General features: G+C 35.6%; 1 protein-coding gene across 1 annotated transcript in view; it reads right to left on the reverse strand.

Moving 5' to 3' along the window:
* The window catches only part of FGD6 (FYVE, RhoGEF and PH domain containing 6), a 55,267-nt gene that overhangs the window by 21,197 nt on the left and 12,955 nt on the right, over positions 1–21,115 (reverse strand). Inside the window, exons 2-8 of the mRNA XM_070946677.1 lie at positions 18,403–20,782; positions 12,867–13,023; positions 11,032–11,099; positions 10,908–10,938; positions 5,774–5,925; positions 4,778–4,934; positions 2,345–2,432 (exon numbers count right to left, since the gene is read on the reverse strand). Coding sequence (XP_070802778.1) covers positions 2,345–2,432; positions 4,778–4,934; positions 5,774–5,925; positions 10,908–10,938; positions 11,032–11,099; positions 12,867–13,023; positions 18,403–20,782 — 3,033 coding nt within the window. The remainder of the gene's footprint in view (positions 1–2,344; positions 2,433–4,777; positions 4,935–5,773; positions 5,926–10,907; positions 10,939–11,031; positions 11,100–12,866; positions 13,024–18,402; positions 20,783–21,115) is intronic.

Below are 21,115 nucleotides of genomic sequence, written 5' to 3' on the forward strand. Positions count from 1 at the left end.
ACTGGAAGCGTTTCATGGTTCTGTTTTAAAGTCCCAGGCAAACAAAGGCTTTCCTTTTTATCTAGGAACTAGTCATAGGGATTATGCATTGTCCACAATAAGATACGTTACTCGTATCAATGAATGGAAGCAAAAACATATGTATATCTGCACATGTAGCTTGTATATTTTCAGAGATTTATAGAAACAGCAATATTTCCTTAGAACAAGTATCTTTCATATTTAGTAATTCAGGTACACAAATCCAAAGAAGTGGAGAAATCACTTATTTATTCATATGTAAATGATTAAGTAGAGACTAATGTACATCTCCACCCCGGACCACCCCAATGATGCCCTTGAAGTGATGTCCCGGTGCCTGGAGGCCGTGCGGATCTGGATGGGGAGAAACAGACTCAGGCTCAATCCATCCAAGACCGAGTGGCTGTGGTTTCCAACATCCCGATATAGTCAGTTGGTGCCATCACTGACTATTGGGGGCGAGTCATTGGCCCCCACGGAGAGGGTTCGCAACTTGGGTGTCCTCCTGGACTCACGGCTGTCTTTAGAAGAGCACATGACGGCCGTGGCCAGGGGGACTTTTTATCAGGTTTGCCTGATTCGCCAGTTGCGTCCCTTTCTGGATCGGGACTCATTAAATACGGTCACTCATGTTCTCGTTACTTCCCACTTAGACTACTGCAATGCTCTCTACATGGGGCTCCCCTTGAGGAGCACCTGGAGGCTCCAGCTGGTCCAGAATGCGGCCGTGCGGGTGGTTATGGGAGTGACGTGGCGCCCCCATGGGATCCCCTCTTGTGCGAGCTGCTCTGGCTCCCGGTGGTCTTCCGGGTGCACTTCAAGGTTTTGGTTACCACCTTTAGAGCGCTCCATGGCATCGGACTGGGGTATTTACGAGACCGCCTTCTGCTACCAATAGCCTCTCACCGACCAGTACGCTCCCATAGAGAGGGGCTCCTCAGGGTGCCGTCGGCCAAACAGTGTCGACTGGCAGCCCCCAGGGGGAGAGCCTTCTCTGTGGGGGCACCTACCATCTGGAATGAGCTCCCCCCAGAGATACGGAGGATCCCGGACCTGCGCACGTTTCGCCGTGCTCTCAAAACTTTTCTATTTCAGCAGGCTGGCCTGGCCTAACTCTCCTCTTTTAAATTTTTAATTTGTGATTTTATAAATTGGGTGTTTTAATCTGTGTTTCGGCCAAAATATTTAATAATTTTAAGGGATTTTTAGTGTTTGTATTATCTGTATTTTATCTTGGCTATTCACCGCCCTGAGTCCTTCGGGAGTAGAACGGTATAGAAATTTGATAGATAGATAGATAAATAAATAAATAAATAAATAAATAAATAAACAAACAAACAAACAGAATTATCATTTCGACTGCACAGTTAACTAAATAATAAGATGGAAGAACTTTTGTCAATCAAGAAAGACAACTTGCTAAGTTACTTTCTTTCATATTTCACCTAGCCGTTTCAAACTTTTCCAAAAACCACAGTATGAACAAGACCAGAACCAACATTAACTCATTAACTCAGCAAAAATACCATTCTCTGCACCTTTGGCAACAAAGGCAACATTTCTATAATCTGTAAAAATAAAACATACGTTTCATTTCATTAAATACATTTTTTTTTGCCTCTCATTGATCACAAAAGAGTGTTTCAACTCATTTCCATAATTCATTATGATGCAGTCAAAATATTGAAAACAAAATACCCCACCACCACCACCACCAAATTGTTGTTTTCCATTCCAGTGGAATACAAAAATAATATCCAGTTTATTGTTGAAGTTCTGCTTCATTTTCTTATTGAAAGCATCAGCTCGGAACTTTTGGTTTAAATAATTTTAAAACACAGTTATTAATTCTAATCACAGCTATTAGCCAGTGAAAGATTTACTGCATGTATAAAAATGGTTAGCCATTATGTAGCCGGTCACAAGTGGACGTCAAAGTAAACTATGAGGTGGACAGGAGAATCTTGAGCATCTTCAAAACTTCATCAATGGGACATGAATGGTTCAGCCACTATAATTTGGTTCTGAAGGAATTGAAATAGCAGTAAGTATTTTACAGAATAAAAACACATCAAAAATGGCTTATGCAAAAGAATGACCATACACTGGAAATTTCCACTTTTGTTACATAATTTTCTATTATTGGTTACCCAATTGTTACACATGCAAAATTTATTCATTAGAATACAGAACAAAGTGGTATTTTACAACATTTAATTTAGGGTGGCAATCAAATGGCCTATATAAAATACTGCTATCCCTTTATTATACCGGTACACATACACCCACACAAATATGTTTAGCTTGTAAAGTTTAGCCTTACCTGTTAAAAGAAGCCTGTATTGAGGGATCCTCTGAACTGGTTTCAGCAAATAGTGTTTCAGTGCCAAGTTAGCACAGCGGGGACTCATCTGAAAAATAAAATTCTAGAATTTCCACACCAACTTCATTTAAAGCAACCTACTTTAACACTTGTAGAATGAGTTGATTTGAGTCAGATGAAGCAGTTATCATTCTTGTGATTATATGTTAATTTTTATACCACCAGTGGACTAATATGGGCTGGCTACATTTTAAAAACGACCTCTAACAATAAATAACATATCACCTTGCTACGATTGTAAAAGCTTCACTGTTTTGTTTTGCCCATTCCTGAATGAGCCGAATATAATTCATCCATACTAGGCAGATACCCAACTGTAAAACATTGAAGAAAATGGATACTTTTCATCTTAGTGAAGCTGAGGCATTATGCCTTCATATAGATTCATGCTCAAATATACAAAGATAGATTCATAGATTTACGTTCAAATACACAATGAAACTAAACATGGAGGTGTGGTGCTTTAAATGTGCATTTTGGCAAAAGATTTCATCTGAAGTGAAAAATGATTTTACCAAAAGTCTTGGCTAATGCTAACATGGAATAGCAAAGTGATGGGGTTTTCTGATCATATTATATGAACCAAAGCTATCATGGACCTTATAAGCATTTTTAGGTCAGTATTTTGACAGTTATATAAAAATATTGATATAGTATTATTATTATTATTATTATTATTATTATTATTATTATTATTATTATTATTATTTATTAAATTTGTATACCGCCCTTCTCCTTTTGGACTCAGGGCGGTGAACAGCCAAAATAAAAACATTTGTACACAAAAGTTAAAATAATTATTTAAAACTAATTAAATAGAATTTGGCCCATAATTTAAAACATATCAATTAAAATCAATATCAAATGTTAAAACCAACATGGAATCAGGCCAGCCCGGCTAGCTGAAAAAAGTAAGTTTTTAGGGCCCGACGAAAAGTCCGGAGGTCTGAGATCACTCGTATCTCTGGAGGTAGATCGTTCCAGAGGGTAGGTGCCACTACAGAGAAGGCTCTCCCCCTGGGGTTCGCCAGCCGACATTGTCTGGCTGACGGCACCCTGAGGAGGCCCTCTCTGTGGGAGCGAACCGGCCGGTGAGAGGCAATTGGTGGCAGAAGGCGGTCCCGTAAGTACCCTGGCCCTAAGCCATGGAGCGCTTTAAAGGTGGTCACCAACACCTTGAAGCGCACCCGGAAGTCCACTGGAAGCCAATGCAGCTCGCGCAGGAGAGGTATCACGTGGGAGCGCCCCGTCACTCTCATAATCCCCCGCGCGGCTGCATTTTGCACCAGTTGGAGCCTCTGGGTGCACCCCAAAGGGAGTCCCATGTAGAGAGCATTACAATAGTCCAGACGAGAAGTGACGAGTGCTTGAGTGACCATGCGTAAGGAGTCCCGATCTAGAAAGGGGCGCAACTGGCGTATCAGGCGAACCTGATAGAAAGCCCCCCTGGCCACGGCCGTCATATGCTCTTCCAAAGACAGCCGTACATCCAGGAGGACGCCCAAGTTGCAGGCCCTTTCCGTGGGGGCTAATGATTCACCCCCAATAACCAGTGATGGCACCAGCTGGCTATACCGAGACGCCGGCAGCCACAGCCACTCGGTCTTGGAAGGGTTGACTCGAAGCCTGTTTCTCCCCATCCAGACCCGCACGGCCTCCAGACACTGGGACATCACTTCCAAGGCATCGTTGGGATGGTCTAGGGTGGAGATGTACAGCTGAGTGTCATCAGCGTACTGGTGGAATCTCACCCCAAAACCATGGATGATCTCACCCAGCGGCTTCACATAAATGTTGAACAGAAGGGGCGAGAGGACCGACCTTGTGGCACCACACAAACAAGGCGCCTCGGGGTCGACCGCTGCCCCCCTGTCAACACAGATTGCGACTGGTCAGATAGGAGGAGAACCACCGCAAAACGGTGCCCCCCCACCCCTAATCCCTCCAACCGGTGCAACATGATACCATGGTCGATGGTATCAAAAGCTGCTGAGAGATCTAACAGGACCAGGATAGAGGAATAACCCCTACCCTGAGCCCTCCAGAGATCATCCACCAACGCGACCAATGCCGTTTCTGTGCTGTACCCAGGCCTGAAACTGGACTGGAGCGGGTCCAAATAGACAGCTTCATCCAGGTACTGGGGAAGCTGCCGCGCCACCACACTCTCAACAACCTAATATCAATATAAAAATATTGATCCTTTAACATATGTGCAATCTAACCCACACAAAATCCTCATTCATATGTACGCTATATCTGAAAAAAAAGATATATGCATTTTATATCCTGAACCTACAGTACATCAAACTTTCTTAAACCCAGAGTCTGTAGATGAGGTGAAAACCAATATATTTGAAAAGATTAAATTACCTCAAATTCTCGAACAACAGCCGCAAATCCAGGGTTCTTTTTACAATGTTCATCAAGGAGGGCTACATTCCTATCAAATTCTTTTATGTAAGTTGAATACATCTTTAAGTAAGGCCCCTTTTTCACAAATATATCAGCAATTCTCTGATGGTCAATCCTAGAATGCAACACAGTAAACAATTAGAATTTGCAGCTGAAAAATGCAGTACAGGTAGTCCTCGACTTCTGACCATAATTGAGACCAGAATTTCCATTGCTTAAACAAGACAGCTGTCAAGTGAGTCACATCCAGTTTTATGACCTTTTTGCCATGATTAAATGAATCACTGCAGTTGTTAAGTGAATCACATAGTCATTAAATAGATCTGACTTCCCCAATTTTCTGACTTTGCCTGTCAGAAATTGGCTGGGAAGGTCGCAAATGGCGATCAAATGATTCCAGGATGCTGCAGCCATTGTAAACACATGTCAGTTGCCAAGTGCCCACATTTTGCTCAAGTGACTGTGGAGATGCTCTGATGGTTATAAGTGTGAGTACTGGTATTGGAGAGTAATTTTTTCAATGCAGTTGTAACTTCGCATGGTCATTAAACGAATGGTTGTAAGTTGAGGACTATCTCTGGGAGTATGGGGGTATGTGTATTTTCTCTTTCTACCCCTTTCTGTCCTTATATATTCTTCATCCAGAGATCAAGGAATCTCAAAAGAAGCCACACTCAGATCTAGATTATTCATAGTTATGTTTCTTTGAAAATTTAGTCCAGTCGCTGTAATAGGCTCAGAACCAAAGGGGCTTTACTTTTAACATATATTCCAAGTAGCTTCCTAAATTCAAAGGGCTCCCAGTAGCTTGTGAAGTAAATTTAGCCTTTGGACAATTACCTTATTTTCCACCCTAAATTTTATTGGAAGTTTTGATACTCATCAAGATATTCTATCAATCTCCATGAGAAGCAAAAGGTACAGAAAGAATGAGAGAGAGAAAGAAAATGTTACCAATGAGAAAGGCGTTCTTCTAGTTCTCTCAGGAGATCCCGATTAAGTTCATATAGCTGAGGTAGATAGTACAAGATCTGATTCAGAACCTTATCTTCAATTACTGGTTTTCCAAACTGCCTAGAAGCATGTGCCACTGAATCCCGAAAATCCTATTACAGGGCAAGTGAGAAACATATACACATACTTTGAGAAACTAGCCTCCAAACAACAATGCAGGTTACATTTCTTTCAATGTACTTTCTTTCTTTCAATCAATCAATCAATGTACAGACATTGATTATCCATTTACCCAACTTTCTAGGACCAGATAAGCAATCCAAGGTAAAATAGACTTTGGAAAGGAAGACAAGCTCAAACAAGCCTGAACAAAATATAGATTCAATCTCTTGGAAAGTTTGCTTTGAAAAGACATGACTAAACATCTAAACAATTTCTCTGACTTATTTAACTCCTATCTTAATTTATATTGAAAATATATAAAATAATCTTACACCACTTTAACTCTCGTTGTTTCCTGCAAAGAAAGCAGGAAATTGCAGTTTGGCAGGAAGGATTATTTATCAAAAATTCTTCTATAGAATGCTTTTTCCAAAAAGTTGTTAGTAAGAGGTTTTATTATATACTATGGATATGTCCTTGGATTGTTTGATTAATTTATAAAATTAGAACACGACTTTATATGCCTGATGTGATAAAGAATATACTGTATGAATGATAGCATTGATTGTTGTGTCCTACTGGTGGATTACTTCTTCCAAGAGTTTCCCCGGAAAGTGTAATTAAAGTAGGTTGTATCAATCAAGCTGAAATTTTGAGATACCTTAGTCTGTCCAGGATTGTGTTTCAGAAGATTTATAGAACAAGTAGTAGCTGTAACATACATAACTCTCAATGTTCCATATTAGGGTTGCACAAGGACCATTCAGTTTAAGAACTAGACTACTGGTTTTTTAAAAAATGATTAATCCTGTATTGTGACAGTAGCCAGTAATTTATGATCCTAGAGCATCTATCAGAAAAACTGACCTCCACTTCCACTCTAGAACACTAAAACAGGACCACAAAGAGTTATGTCACTCATGCCTTAATCATCTCTTGATTGGATTATTGTAACATGCTCTACATGGGGCTACCTTTAAAAAGTATTTGGAAGCTACAATTGGTAAAGAACACAGACGTGTGGACAGTTCTGGAGGCCCCTTGGATGTCACATGAATAAAATTACTACTGTTGCTATTTTATGGAGAAAAAAATATTTTTACATATAAGATCACTTGGAGTTGAAAATGACTTGATGGTACATAATCAGTCAATCAATTCTATTATTGTTTTTATGCAGATCTCCTAGCAAAATAGCTACATTACCATAGAGAGTAGATGTGAAAGAAGTTATGTTTTATAAAATGTTTAGTTCTGCTATGTTTAAATTGCATGGTATGCTCTCCTGCAAAAAGTATATCTGACTAAATTACACACTAATCAATATTCATTATTAAAATATATATATCGCTTCTACAATATTCAATCACAATTAGTAAAATATATCACCTACAAACCAGCTGATTCTTGTGCAAATCTAAATGCACACTAAATAGAGAATTATCTGCCCCCACATCTGCCAACTTGAAATGGAATTTCAGTGCTTGTGCTTTTGCTTGCTTCCTCATTATGGCTTCCATATCCCCAAAACAATTCCAACATCCGTATGGAGACATCAGAAAAATCTAATTAGAATAGATTTGTTCCATGTGTTCATAACTGCATGCTTTTCAATGCAAATAAGGCACAGCAATTATATACACAGATGCACAGCTGTTTGAAACATTGGCTTATGCACAATTTTAAAAACAGTGCATCAGAGGAATGAATATTAGTAGGCTTTCCACTTTTTTTTAGTTTACTGTAACCTCCTTTTAACATTGCATGACCTAAAACTGGAATGGGAAGGGATGGGGATGCCTCTTGATATTAAAGCCTAAAGTACATTAAATTCCAAGGTAAAACAGATGGCTTTGTCCATATGGAAATGAAGAGTTTTCATGCAATGGGGGCCAACTGGCAACATTTAACTAATTTCTTGCATCCTTGGGGGTTCATGATTTTCACATGCAAAGAAATAAGCCAAGTAACTGCTATTGCTTAATAGAACCCATATGGAACTCAATAGCATAAGCAACATTTAACTTTCTTAATATTAATAGAAATGCTTAAAATTGCTAGAGGAAAAATGCTGGGAATGTATGCACTTTCCATTTATTATGTCCCAGTCTTGAAAACACTTATGCTTCAATCTTGAACACACCTATCCATGAACATGGATCAATGAAAAACAACACTGAGATGTAGCTTTTTTTGGCTCAAATAACACAATAATTACTTCTCCTCTCAACTTAGTCCCCCGAAGAAAATAACTGATGTATATTTCCACTAATGCTCCAGCTAAGCAAAAGGAGGGGGGGGGAACACCCTGAATGCCCAAAATTAAATCTGAGCATCTGTTAATTCACTGTTACAAATATTAATGGATATTAATCCATTGTTCTATACAAGATTAGAAGAAAAATAGCTTTTCAGAAAGACAGATAAAAAGCAATCATAAATTCTACTCAGTATATGCAATATGCAATCATACAAACAAAATGACACAGAAAAAAATGCGAGAAGCTTATTTTACTATATTGTTATGCTGAGCAGAACTATAATATTGAATTATAATGCCCCTCAACTTTTAATATACAGCTGTAACTGTAAATACATAATAACTCATTTATTACATAGTGCAATATGCAGCCCATTGGTGTTAAATAGATTATCCATTTTTAATGGTCATTTTTTGTTAACATTAGAATATTTATTGCTACCCTCAAATAAATTTATTTATATATTGAAGCTGTGTTTCTACTATTCATCAGCATACACACATTCTGCTGTATGTTGTAGACTGAGTTTGAAACAGTTTCAAAAGTGACTTGTAATGCTCTGATAAGCCCTCCTAAATTTAGTCCATATAGCACTCAGTAAACTATTTCTGTAACAACTGAAACAACACTGAAAAATAATGACAATATTAAAATAGAAGATGCTTGTATAAGAGCACTTTTCGTGAAAGGAAATTTTAAATGTTCTTCTTTGAAAGTACAAAGCATTCATGTTCACTGCCTAATCACACTAATTTCTAATATGCAGATTATCACTTCAACGTTATATGCAGATATCATTGTACTAAAGCATTCATGCCCATTGCCTAGGTTTGTTGTATGTTGTATGGCATCCAGAATTTGGGCAGCTTTCTAAATTTGGTACATAAACTAATATCTGAATTTATCTGACATATTTATCATATGTTCCTCACCCATGCACTTGCCATGCTACCTAGGGCAGGCCTGTCAAACTGGAGCCCGCAGGCCAGATACATCAGGCGCAGGCCATGCCCACCCTGGCTCCGCAAAGGCAAAAAATGTCACGATATGTCATGATCTGGCCCATGATGCAATCAAATTTGACACCCATGCATTAGGCGAATTAACAAGTGCAAAGTAGTTCCCAAAGGAATCCTTTTTTAACAAGTGCCTATTTGCCTAGTGTCTAAACTAGGCAACTTAAACTAGTGTCTAAATTTTCATTTTTTCTTGCTGCTTGTGAAATCAAACATTTTGCCAGGGCTTCTAAAATTATATATCTACAAATGAATAGTAAGCAATTTATAGGATGACACAATAAGAAAGATAAATAATTAAAAAAATAAAAGTGCTATCTGAAAATTAGAAAGACCTTTTTTAAAAAAAAAATGTGTAGAGCTATCAATTTGGAATACAAACTTTTAATAACCTATTCTGTAAAGCTATAAATTCCTATTCCATCAGTTTTAATAGTGATCATATAATGAAGCCTAATTTTCTGCACAAACAAGAAGTTAGATTGAGCTCTTTAAATATGCATCCAACTTCACAGTTTTAGCCTTACTCCTAAAAATATAAACGAATAAGAAGTAGAATCTTTGCTTTAAATTTTGTGGAGATATTTTGGATTTCATAGGCTACAAAATTAAGAAATTCTGAACTGACAAGGAGCCTTGGCCTTTGAACTTTGATTGCCAAAGGATAGAAAAATCTCAACAGTCAACTTTAAATGTAGATGCCTAGTAAGTCAAGCTCACATACTTTTGGTAATGCTCGAATATGCTGGGGGGGGGGGCGGTTACTTAAAAGCTTAGTTAAAATAATACTACCAAATTATTCAAATCTTATTGTATATTTCTCCATTTATGTGTTTTTAACACGTGTAAATAAAGGCTAAACATTCTAAAAGTGAAATAAATAGCAATATATCATTTTACTATTTTCCACTGCCGAATAACAATGTACAACATTTATGGTTAGCATGTGGGGGGTGGTGTAAAAGGATGGTAAAGTATTATATAATTTGATATCAATTTGGATTTTATTTTGGAGAAGCCATGGGGGGAGGGGAGGGGGAGGGGGGGTTAGGGAGGAGGAGGGAAAACAGGGGGGAAAATCTGTATTTGAAAAACTTTTTCAATAAAAAAACCAAAAAAAAAACCAATGTACAACATTTGCTCCTAAAGCACCTTATAAGAGATTGTATTCTGGTCTCATTTAATTGCATAAATTATCATAAATTATGTTCCACATTTTATAAGCTTATGGATCACAACTATGATTAGATTAAATGCATATAATAACATTATACAATATAGGTATATTATATTTCCCTAATATATGAAGGTTCACCTATGTACACACAAATGAAGAATGTTGAGATGTCAAAAACAAATCTCTGGTTCTACAACATTTTGACCTTTCGTGGAATGTATATGAATTCCTTTCTGTCTATCATGTGCTTATTTTCAGGTTTGTTAGTTCTGAATCTAAAAACTTAAGAACATACCCATCTACGATTCAAAACTTTTGCAGAATTTGGATCAAACATCATGATTACATCCCTTCTGTTTTAACTTATTAGCAGAGTTCCATGAGATTTAATTTTTTTACAAAGAGGAACATTATAACAATCGTAGTTTAAGACAATTTTTAAAAGAATTTCAGGGATGATTAAGCTAAGATGTTTATAAACTAAACATATGTTTATAAAAGTAAAATTAAATACTTACAATGTGCAGGAGCTTTAGAACATCTACAAACCTATTGCCAAGAGAAGAACAAAAGCATCTCAGTGGAAAGGGAGAGGAAAGGTAAGGGAAAGTAGATTTAATTAAGTACCACACAGATACTTACACTTTCTCTGAGCTCATGATTTCCTTAGCAATATGATAAACCTTTGTTTTCTTCCCAGATGCCCTAAACTAAAAATAAAAGCAAATATTAAAAAATTAACATAGGAAGGGTAAAAAAGCAATATTACTGGATTATGTGTATTTTAGACATTAATTTTTTACACATAAAATTTATCCTATAATTTTATTGCATGCAGCTCTATTGTCTATATTCAATTGTTCCTTATGCAGATGAATATTCAGTTATTATAATGATTGATAATATATTATAATCAGAATATGACAGATGGTTCTCGCTCTCTCTCTCTCTCTCTCTCTGTGTGTGTGTGTGTGTGTGTGTGTGTATGTATGTTTTCGTAGGCCTTTATGTGTATCTCTTTAGCCAGGTTCTTCCTATGTAAACCAAGATTTTTATGCAGCCCTAGTTCTGTGAAATCCCAATCCAGGAGTTTCTAGGCTTTAAAGAGAAATACATATACATATACATATACATATACATACACACACACAAACACACACACACACACACACACACACACACATATATATTTGTTTTTCTTTTTCATAGGTTTTATGTGTATTTCTCTTTAGCCAGGTTCTACCTACGTAAACCAAGATATTATGCAGCCCTAGAAAAAGAAAGAAAAACAAATATTGTACCTTTACAGGGAGGATACATGAGATGAGGGTGTGGCTAACTGATGAGGCCTTATAAGGCCGAAATAGATCTATCTTAGTCTCCCAATGGGCAGCAAAGGGTCTGCTGGCTGCCAGAAGGAAGAAAAAAAGCCCAGAAACTAGTGAATTGTGATTTCACTGAACTAGGGCTGCATATGATAAAGAAATAAAGGGAGATTTTATCAGCAAATATAAATTTGGTATAAAATGGTTTGTTGTGAATGCGACTGCTTGAGGGCTCCTGGATTGGAGCTGAAAGGCGAAAGGGAAGCATTACACTCCCTCTCAGGTGCTTCGATACACACACACACACACACACACACACACACTGAACAAAAAAGTTAAAAGTGCAGTAAGAAAATACAGGTAGTCCTCAACTCATAACTATTTATTTTGTGACTGTTCAATATTACAGTGGGGGTGAAAAAGTTCTCACACTTATATCTATTGCAACATCCCCATGGTCACATGATAAAAATTCAGATGCTTGGCAATTGGCATGTATTATGCAATATCCTGGGGTCATATGATCATATTTTGTGATCTTTGACAAGCAAAGTTCATGGGGAGGCCAGATTCACTTAACAACTGTGTTACTAACTTAACAAGTGCAGTAATTCACTTAACTGTGGCAAGAAAGGTCATAAAATGGGGCAAAACTCACTTAACAACTGTCTTGCTTAGCAATGGAAATTTTGGGCTCAATTGTGGTCATAAGTCAAGGACTACCTGTAGAAGAAATAGAAGATATAAAGAGATAAAGAGATAAAGAAAAAGTCATAAAGAAGTTGCTTCTGATGTTCTTTACAGCAGTTAGAAATATATTTTAATATATTTCTATATATTAAAATATATTTAATATATTTTAATATATTTAAAATTACTTCATGACTTCTTTCTACTATCTAGCCTGTCTCATCATCAAAACCATAAATAACAAGTTCATTTTTTTATAAAAAACTTGGGGTTTCCCAAGTCATAAAAACTTGAGAAAAGGGGTTTCCAGTCATCAGTAAATATAAATATTGTCGTTTCTCTAATAAAAGAAGTTATAGCGTATTTTTTTTTCCTATTGCTTTCACTTTTTTCCAACTGATAACAATATTCTCTAAAGACTCATGACAAAATAGATTATGTAAGCAAATGTTATAGTCTTACTTGCTTGTTTTCTTGTGCATCAGACTCCCCTTTACTGGAGTCTGAATTCGTATCATCTTCATCCTCATCAGAGCTATTCACATCTCTTGGCATTATTTCATCATCTGAATGTATATCTTCTAACATTAATTCTGATCCATCACGTTCTGCTGATGACCTACAACATTGTGTAACATAAGCAGAGTTCCATCTAATTGTTGGCTGAAACACAGAATGCTATTCACTGTAGAAATCTGTTAACTATTAATACAACTATAAATTGTATAATAGAATCCTCAAAGAAAGAAATAACAGTTTCATAAAGGAACACAAATTTTTTTCAATCAAAATTGTTAACGTGATCATCCAAGTCTCTTTACAAATTACCTTGTTTGGTGGATGTCTTAAAATTTTTGTTTTTACTGGTAAAAATGTCAACATTTCTTATGATATCATTCATTTTTCTATCCCACAATGAGAGATGTGCTTTTTTATTATTTTCTGATGACTTCAAAATCATTTTACCCATACTCATTTTCAAACAAAAACATATTGATATTCAAAGGTTTCTGAAGGCACAGTTAAAATATACCATGTTATCCAAATGTTAACGTTATCTGCTCTATTATATAAGTATTAGTCAGCTGAGAACTTAAAATATACTTTCTTAATAAATAAAAATACCTCAAAATATCATCATTGTTCATTAGCTTATTTACCTTAATCAGATTATTTTATATACCGATCTTCTGTAATACTATCAAATAGTGAAAAGTTTTAAATGTTGCCTGATAAGAACCTTACCAAATATTTTAGAGAATTGTGATATCCCAAAGTCTGAGAGGCCCTGCCACAAAAGGTAAAGATATTGGACGCATACAGCTATATTGGAAAGCAAAACAGAAGGTGCAAATGTGAAACACCCAGAAAGGCCAGATTCTATGGTTACTCAATTTCTCATGAACTGATTTCAAGAGAAACCCATCAAAAAAGAATAATTCTGAATATCAATGTATTTCAATCTGTAAGCTAAAAATATAGCATACTAGGCTAATTAAAACAATCTCCCACACGGTCATGTTAAAGATTACCACAAAGTAAAGGTTTTTGGGGATTTTTTTGAAAGAGAAACTTCTGCATAAGCAGTCATGTGAAATAAATCACCACTGAGTCATTATACTGTTCTTTGATGAAAAATAGCTTGTCACAGCCTGTAAGACAACACGTCTTCTCATATACCTAGAGGAAGCATTCTGGTTTGCTGAATGTAATTACTTGATTTTACTTTTAAAGCAAATTAACTCAATTAAATAAAGGAATACTGCACTAAATTTTTGCCATGTTTACTTTAGAAGACAGTTTCATTCCAGTGACTGTAGAGACAGATGCTCTCTGTCTTCAGCGGCTTCTAATAATAATGTATAACTTTTCCACAGATATCCCAATAATCTTTTTGATCCCATCTATCCAATTCATCCGTTGCATTCCCTTTCTTCTATTTCCTCAACCTGGCTCACATAATTTATTATCCAGCCAGGTGCTCCAAATATGCAAGTTTTGTCTTGCATATTTGGTTGTTTGTTCTTGCAGTGCACGATACAATTGATTCTATTTTGAAATCAATAATTCAAAGCAGATGTTAAAGTATGTAGACCTAGCTTGAATCGGAAGAAGGGAGCTATGAACCAATAAGGGAGGAGAAAGAATTAGTCAGTCCTGGGAAAAAGAAAAAAGCCTGTGAGAGAAACTCATAATAGCCCTGCCTTGATTTTGTTGCTCATAAAATGTGGTAGAGTGAAACTGGTATCTTTGAAGACTTTGTTATGGTACCTTACAACAAAGAAGAGATTCCTGAAATTCTTGCTGTTCTATGTGTCCTTGCCTTCTTCAAGTCCTCTTCAAGGACTAATAATACAGGTACTGTAGTCCTTGACTTAGAACAATTAATTTAGTGACTGTTCAAAGTTACAATGGCGTTGAAAAAAGTTCAATGTGACCATTTTTCACACTTACGATTGTTGCAGCATCCCCATGGTCATGTGATCAAAATTCAGATGCTTGGCAACTGACTCACATTTCTGACACTTGTAGTGTCCTGGGTTGCATATGATCACCTTTTGTGAATTTCTGACAAGTAAACTCAATGGGAAAGCCAGATTCACTTAACAACCGTATCACTAATTTAATAACTGCCGTGATTCATTTAACAAGAAAGGTTGTAAAATGGGGCAATATTCACTTAACAACTGCCTAGCTTAGCAATGGCAATTTTGGGCTCAATTGTGATCGTAAGTCGAGGACTACCTGTAGTCTAATTTCTCTCACTTTTTCTTAGTATCCAGTTTTCACAACCATATCTTACCACTGGAAGATAATGTTTTTCACTATTATGACCCTTCTCATCATGGTATGTCACCATCCTCCAAGTTGTTATATGTTTTCTTTATTAATTTACTTCTTAAAATTAATTTTCTCTTTGCTTCCCCATTTTTATCTGTTCCAGAACAGAAGAAAATAATATAACTATCATTCTCTTCTCTGCTGTCAACTGTAGTTAATTTCAGGTATTTAAATTCACACATTTTTCAGGCAATACATTGCTTTGAAACATGGGTTAAATCTATTTTTTACAGATTTTGTTTTTCAATATTTAAGGGCACATAGTTACAAAATCATAGGTACTTTGGAGACTGATCATGACAAATAATGAAAAAGAACATGGTAAGTTCATTAAAACAAATAGTTTTCCTTCTTTCTTTCAAATCCCTTTTTTGCAACAAATCTATTTAATTATAAATTCTGAAAATAAAAACTACTGAAATATATGTTTATTTCAGACCTTGATCATTTTTTACTGAACTGGATATGTTCAAGGCAATATTTTATAAATATCAGATTAGTATTATCATACAATTTATGTTTTCTAGAATTAATTTTCGATTTCTCTGTAAAAAAGCAGTAGCATTTCTATTGGCCAAAAGCAAACATTCTCTACAAACAATACCTTCTTTAGATCAGTTAAAAGTTTAAAATTTATTCATTCAGCTACAAATTCTATGCCATAAAGGGAGAAGGAGACTTTTGCATCACTACACATTCTGTTTAACAGAATATTTGATTTTAGCACTTTTTCTTAACTATGGCTTTAAAGTAGTAACAGCTTTATTCTAGCTGTATCTCACAAATAAACAGATTTCTGATTATATTTTGCCAATAGTTTATACTAAAAAACATTTACTGGTACTTTGAGAGCTGACCTCAAATTTACAGTCAAGCAATTTCTGATTCTCAAACATCAGTTCTCACAGGCTATATACATTTCCAGTTGACAAACAGTTCTTGAGATGTCAAAAAAGTTACGTTTTTTAAAAAACAAGTTTTAACATGGTACCATATAATGCAATTATATGCAATTACATATAGTGCAATTTACTATACCTATTTCATTAGGCATCATATTTACAGCAGAAAATTAAAGAAAGGAAAAAAGGACAAAAGATTAAAAAGATGGAATAAGTAAATCCCATCCTACACAATAAAATTACAAGTGCGCTCTGTTTGTAAAACATGAATCAAATGTACACTTCCAGAAATTAAACATTAAAACACATTTTATATCAATTCAGATACATATTTTGTAGTTTGTAAAATAAATAGCAACTTTAGGGAGGAAAAACATAAATTACATTATCTTGGCTTTCTTAAACAGTAATCTTACCAAGTTTAAATCATTAGCTCTTTATGTCCAAAAAAAGGAACTGTAATTTAACGTCAATTTACAAACATAAACAAGCTACAGTTTGGAGTTTCATATTTTTGCATTCTGTCCTATCCTAATTTTAGTGCAATTTCTTAACATTTGTTCAAGTATTATATGACATCATTTCTCAATTCAAATGCTGAAATGTCTTTATTTTGTACTAGTTTGCTTCCTTATTGGTCTACTGAGACAACCAGTGCAAAAAATGCAGAAAATAGAAAATCCAAAGTTTCACCATAATAAAGTAAAAAATATTTTTTGTAATGCACATAATACCAAATGAAAGTTCTGCATATTTATATTTACATAGATGATAGAAGCAATTCAGGAGCAAACATGACAAAATTTCCAGGTTTTCGTATTGTTCAAAACATTATCTTTTTTTTTTTTGGCACAATATCAAAACTTCAGGAATGTATACTACTTTAAGACAGGGCTTCTGTCTTTTCAAATCCTGCCATTATTTGGGTTTATGCTATAGATACTATGCTATTCTTGCCAGGAGAAGCCCATCACTGCCATTCATTCATATTAATTAAAAATATGCTGTCAACTTATGCTTTTCCTGGGAACCTATTCATCAGTACTAATGAGTTCACATTATGAAGGAAAAATATTTCTTTGTTCAAATATAGATAAGAATAACCCTGATTGCCGCCATAAGGATCTTTAGAGAATAATTAAATTGTCTAGTTTTACATTGCTATATTCATTTGGTCAATGTTGAACTTGTCTATATTGCAGTATTATTAGATGACCTGGCAAACCTGTTTCAAAATTATATACTGTATGACAGACTACATGTCAGGGACTGCAACATCTAAATCTTTCTCCAGAGGAAAAACACACCCTACATTCCCTGCACATATAGAGAATAATTCAAATAGCCAGCTTTCTCCATGACAAGCTTATGTATAAGATTGTGATAAGGAAACATTGGATTCATAAAATTCTATTCTTGCAGCCTGAAGTTACAAAACCTAAAAGCAATTCTGTGTTATAGCAAGCTATTTCTAATAATTATAGGTTTTCATGTTGTGGATTTTTAATGTTGTAAGCTGTTATAACCTGTGATTGGAGGAGGACATATAAATTTATTAAATCAATCAGTCAGTCAATCAATTATAAGTATTTCTATCATCTTCAAAATCCAGTGAAATCATCAATGAGATTTGTATGCAAGTTTGCAATAATTTCATCAAATTTAGTTCAGGTTTGTAGCTGTTCATATGGATGTCCAATCATTGTATTTCCACATTCAGCTGCTTAAGGACATTTGCTCGCAGATTAGGATAAAAGTTAACTATTGTTCAAAAAGTCAAATTGCTTATGCCATAAATTGCCTTCAGAAAAAATCAAGCCAGTGATCCATCAAAAATGGCGAAAGTGTGTATTTAAACAAAATATAAAAATGGGAAAGTAGCCTGTTCTAAAACAGCAACCAATAAAAGTTATCTTGCTAACCATGTGATTATGGTTAGCATGGTTAGTTAATCATGTGATTAATAACAAAAGTGATTATGACATATATAGAGACCAAATGCACTATGCTTCTGGATAAGTTAAAAACTATTTGGAGCATAGAGATGTCAGCAATAATAAAATGTTTCACACATCATGCTAATTGTAGTTTTGAAAAGTAGGCTTTCATGCATAATGCTATGCCATAAACAGTTTACAAACCACAATAGGTGAATGTACACAGCCTATTAAAAGTAAAAACAACCCTACAGATTGATGCAATGGGAAAACCACACCTATACATACACCTATAGAGTTTCCATTTCAGCACCTTACCTGCCAAATTCTAAACAGCTCCCTGTAGGTTCATACAGCTCTTCCACCTCATACATATTAGCATCCTGGTTTTCAACAATGCTAGAATTTTGCCTGTCAAAACATATGTTTTCATCAGTAGCTGCAAAAGGCAAATTCTCATATTCTGGGATTTCTTCATAATGGCTCACATTTTCATATTCATGTGTATTGTCTTGAGTAACAGACGTCAAGTGTCCTTGTAATGAGAAAGTTTGTTCATCTAAAGACTTTGATCTTTGATTGATTTTAATTTCATTCTGAGCTCTGATTTTTTGTTTTCCCTTTTGTGAGAAAAAGCTGCCCATTTCTGCTGAATGTGCCTTTGCCGGTTTAGCTTTCCTTCCATTTGCCATGGCAATCGCATTTCCATTTTTGCCAGGCCCCTCTCCGCTAGGAATATCCCCATTGGCATTATCTGTAGACTGTGTGCCCTTTGCCAGAAATTTTTGGAAGTCACTTTTCAACATCCAAACAGACCACTTCATATTTAGGAATTTTTTTAGTGAGCTTTTCTTTTGAGGTTCTTTTGGAGGCTTGTGTATTCTGTCCATATCTACAGAAGACAAGGACTTGGCTCGAGGTTTAGTTACAGTACTGAAGTTTTCTACCTTTTTTGCATTTTTTGTGTTTTTTAAGGTTTCTGGGTTTCTTGAAAATGGAAGAATAGGATGAGGTAATTTCCAAATTGGTTTTTCCGAAGATGATGTTGGAGTATCACACAATAGGACTGTATTTTGTTCTCTGGCTGAGAAATGCCTTATCCGAGGCCTCTCCAAAGGAGCCTCTAAAGTTTTATTTTCACTAGAAAAGTAAGCACTTGTGTCTAATAGTTCCTCTGATGCAGATTTTTTCAAAAGCCCAGCTACAGCAATGCCATGTCTTTGAGGTTTCTTTGGAATGATTCGAGATGAACTTTCACCTTTTAAGTAAACATCTTTAGCTTCCTTCTTTTGTGCAGAGTCATCAAGGGTCACCAAGGCAGGTAAAGTTTGATTGCATGATAATTTTATTTGTTTAGGCAAACTCATGGATAGGTTACTACACCTTACAAAGCCAGTCTCTTTAGCATCAGTTGCCAACATACTGTTATCTTCCATTATGTTAATGGAAGGTTTTATTGAATTAAGATCTGAAGAATGCCCAATATTTTCTAAAAAGGGACAGTGTTCATGTGCAATTTCAGATAACTGGCTTTGTGGAATCAGTTCTTTGGCATCAGTAGATTCTGATGTTGAATGTACTTTTCTTACAGAATATGAAGCAACTTCAGATTTATCCACTGCACTTTGATGTTCTTGATTTTTATAGGAAACACTTTGAACTAGAACATTAATTTTTGTTGTATTCTTAATGGCAAACTCATGAATCCCAGAACTATCACATTCATCCTCTCCTGAAGCATCTATGCCATCTTGACGAACTAGACAGGGAGTGTGTAGCTTTCTTGGTTTTGGAACTGGAAAAGGTTTAGTTGATACTACCGAGTTGGTTCCACATGAAAGTTTGTCATTGTCTTTTGTGCAAGATATCATAGATGTATTATTCACATCCATTTTTTCCATATGTGCTGGGTTACTCAAAGAGAAACAATTATTGTTGTTTTCAGTCAAAAGTGGAACTTCTAACATTTCAGATTCAACAGCAGTTAACTTTGCATCATTACTTGAACTCTCCTTAAATTCTTCTACATTGGATATAGGTGGGGAAAATTCTATTTTAACATTTTTGTTAGAATTAACTGTATTAACTGTTTGATATTTACTTAAATGTTTTTGCCTCAAATGGCCATTATTAGGGTAAACATTTTGTATCATAACATCTTCAAGTTTTTCCTCTAGATCATTAGCCTTTAAGACAACCTTATAGTTATTTAAATTGTTTTCATTATTGCTTTCAAATATTGTCCCACGCTTTAGAGATGATGATGGCTGTTCATCTATATTAATGTTCTCTAGGTTTTCTAACTGTTCAAAAATGGTTGCATTTTTGTGGGTATCCTCCCGATTTCCACATTTATGAATGCATTCAAAATTGCAAGAACAGAGAGATATAATATAAGCCGCATTATCTGTTGGAATCCCATTTTTATAATTCAGATGAACCAAGTACTCAGAAGAGTCTTTTTTGTGATCTTCTAAAGTCTTTAAATTTCTCCTTATGGAAGTGGGGGCAGTTTTAAGTTCAGGAACAGTCGAGCATTTAAGCACCTTTGGTTTTGGTGCTATCACTGGCTTTGTTTTTCTTGAGGATTGCAAAACATCCACCACCACAACTTCTGGTTTTGGTGCTACAGGAGGTGGCACTATTTTGTGTCCTATCACCAGTCTTGGTTTTGGGGCCACTGGTGGCTTCTTAGTTTCTAGGAGGAAAAAAGGAAAAAAGAGAAATATTAGGTTGGTCAGAATAATATTGTGCAAGTTATAAAATTCAAGCCTTTGTAGTTTATGGAAATAGATCTCCCTAATGAAGAGCTTCAACAACTGATGAGAAGGAAGATTAGTGCTAATGAGTCATCATTTAATTGTGTTTATTTATTTAATAAATTGATACGCCACCTATTTCACTATCCTGAGTAACTGTAAATGTTTGTCTGCCAAGAATGGCTGTTCTGGACAACAGCAGAGCGGGAGCCATATGGATCTACCTCATTCCAGAGAGTAGGCACTGTTACAGAAAGGACATTTCATTGTCC

This window comes from Pituophis catenifer, unplaced genomic scaffold, assembly GCF_029215685.1.
Source record: "Pituophis catenifer annectens isolate HBS135680 unplaced genomic scaffold, rPitCat1.0.hap2 SCAF_7, whole genome shotgun sequence".
In the NCBI taxonomy this organism is placed as follows: Eukaryota; Metazoa; Chordata; class Lepidosauria; order Squamata; family Colubridae; genus Pituophis; species Pituophis catenifer.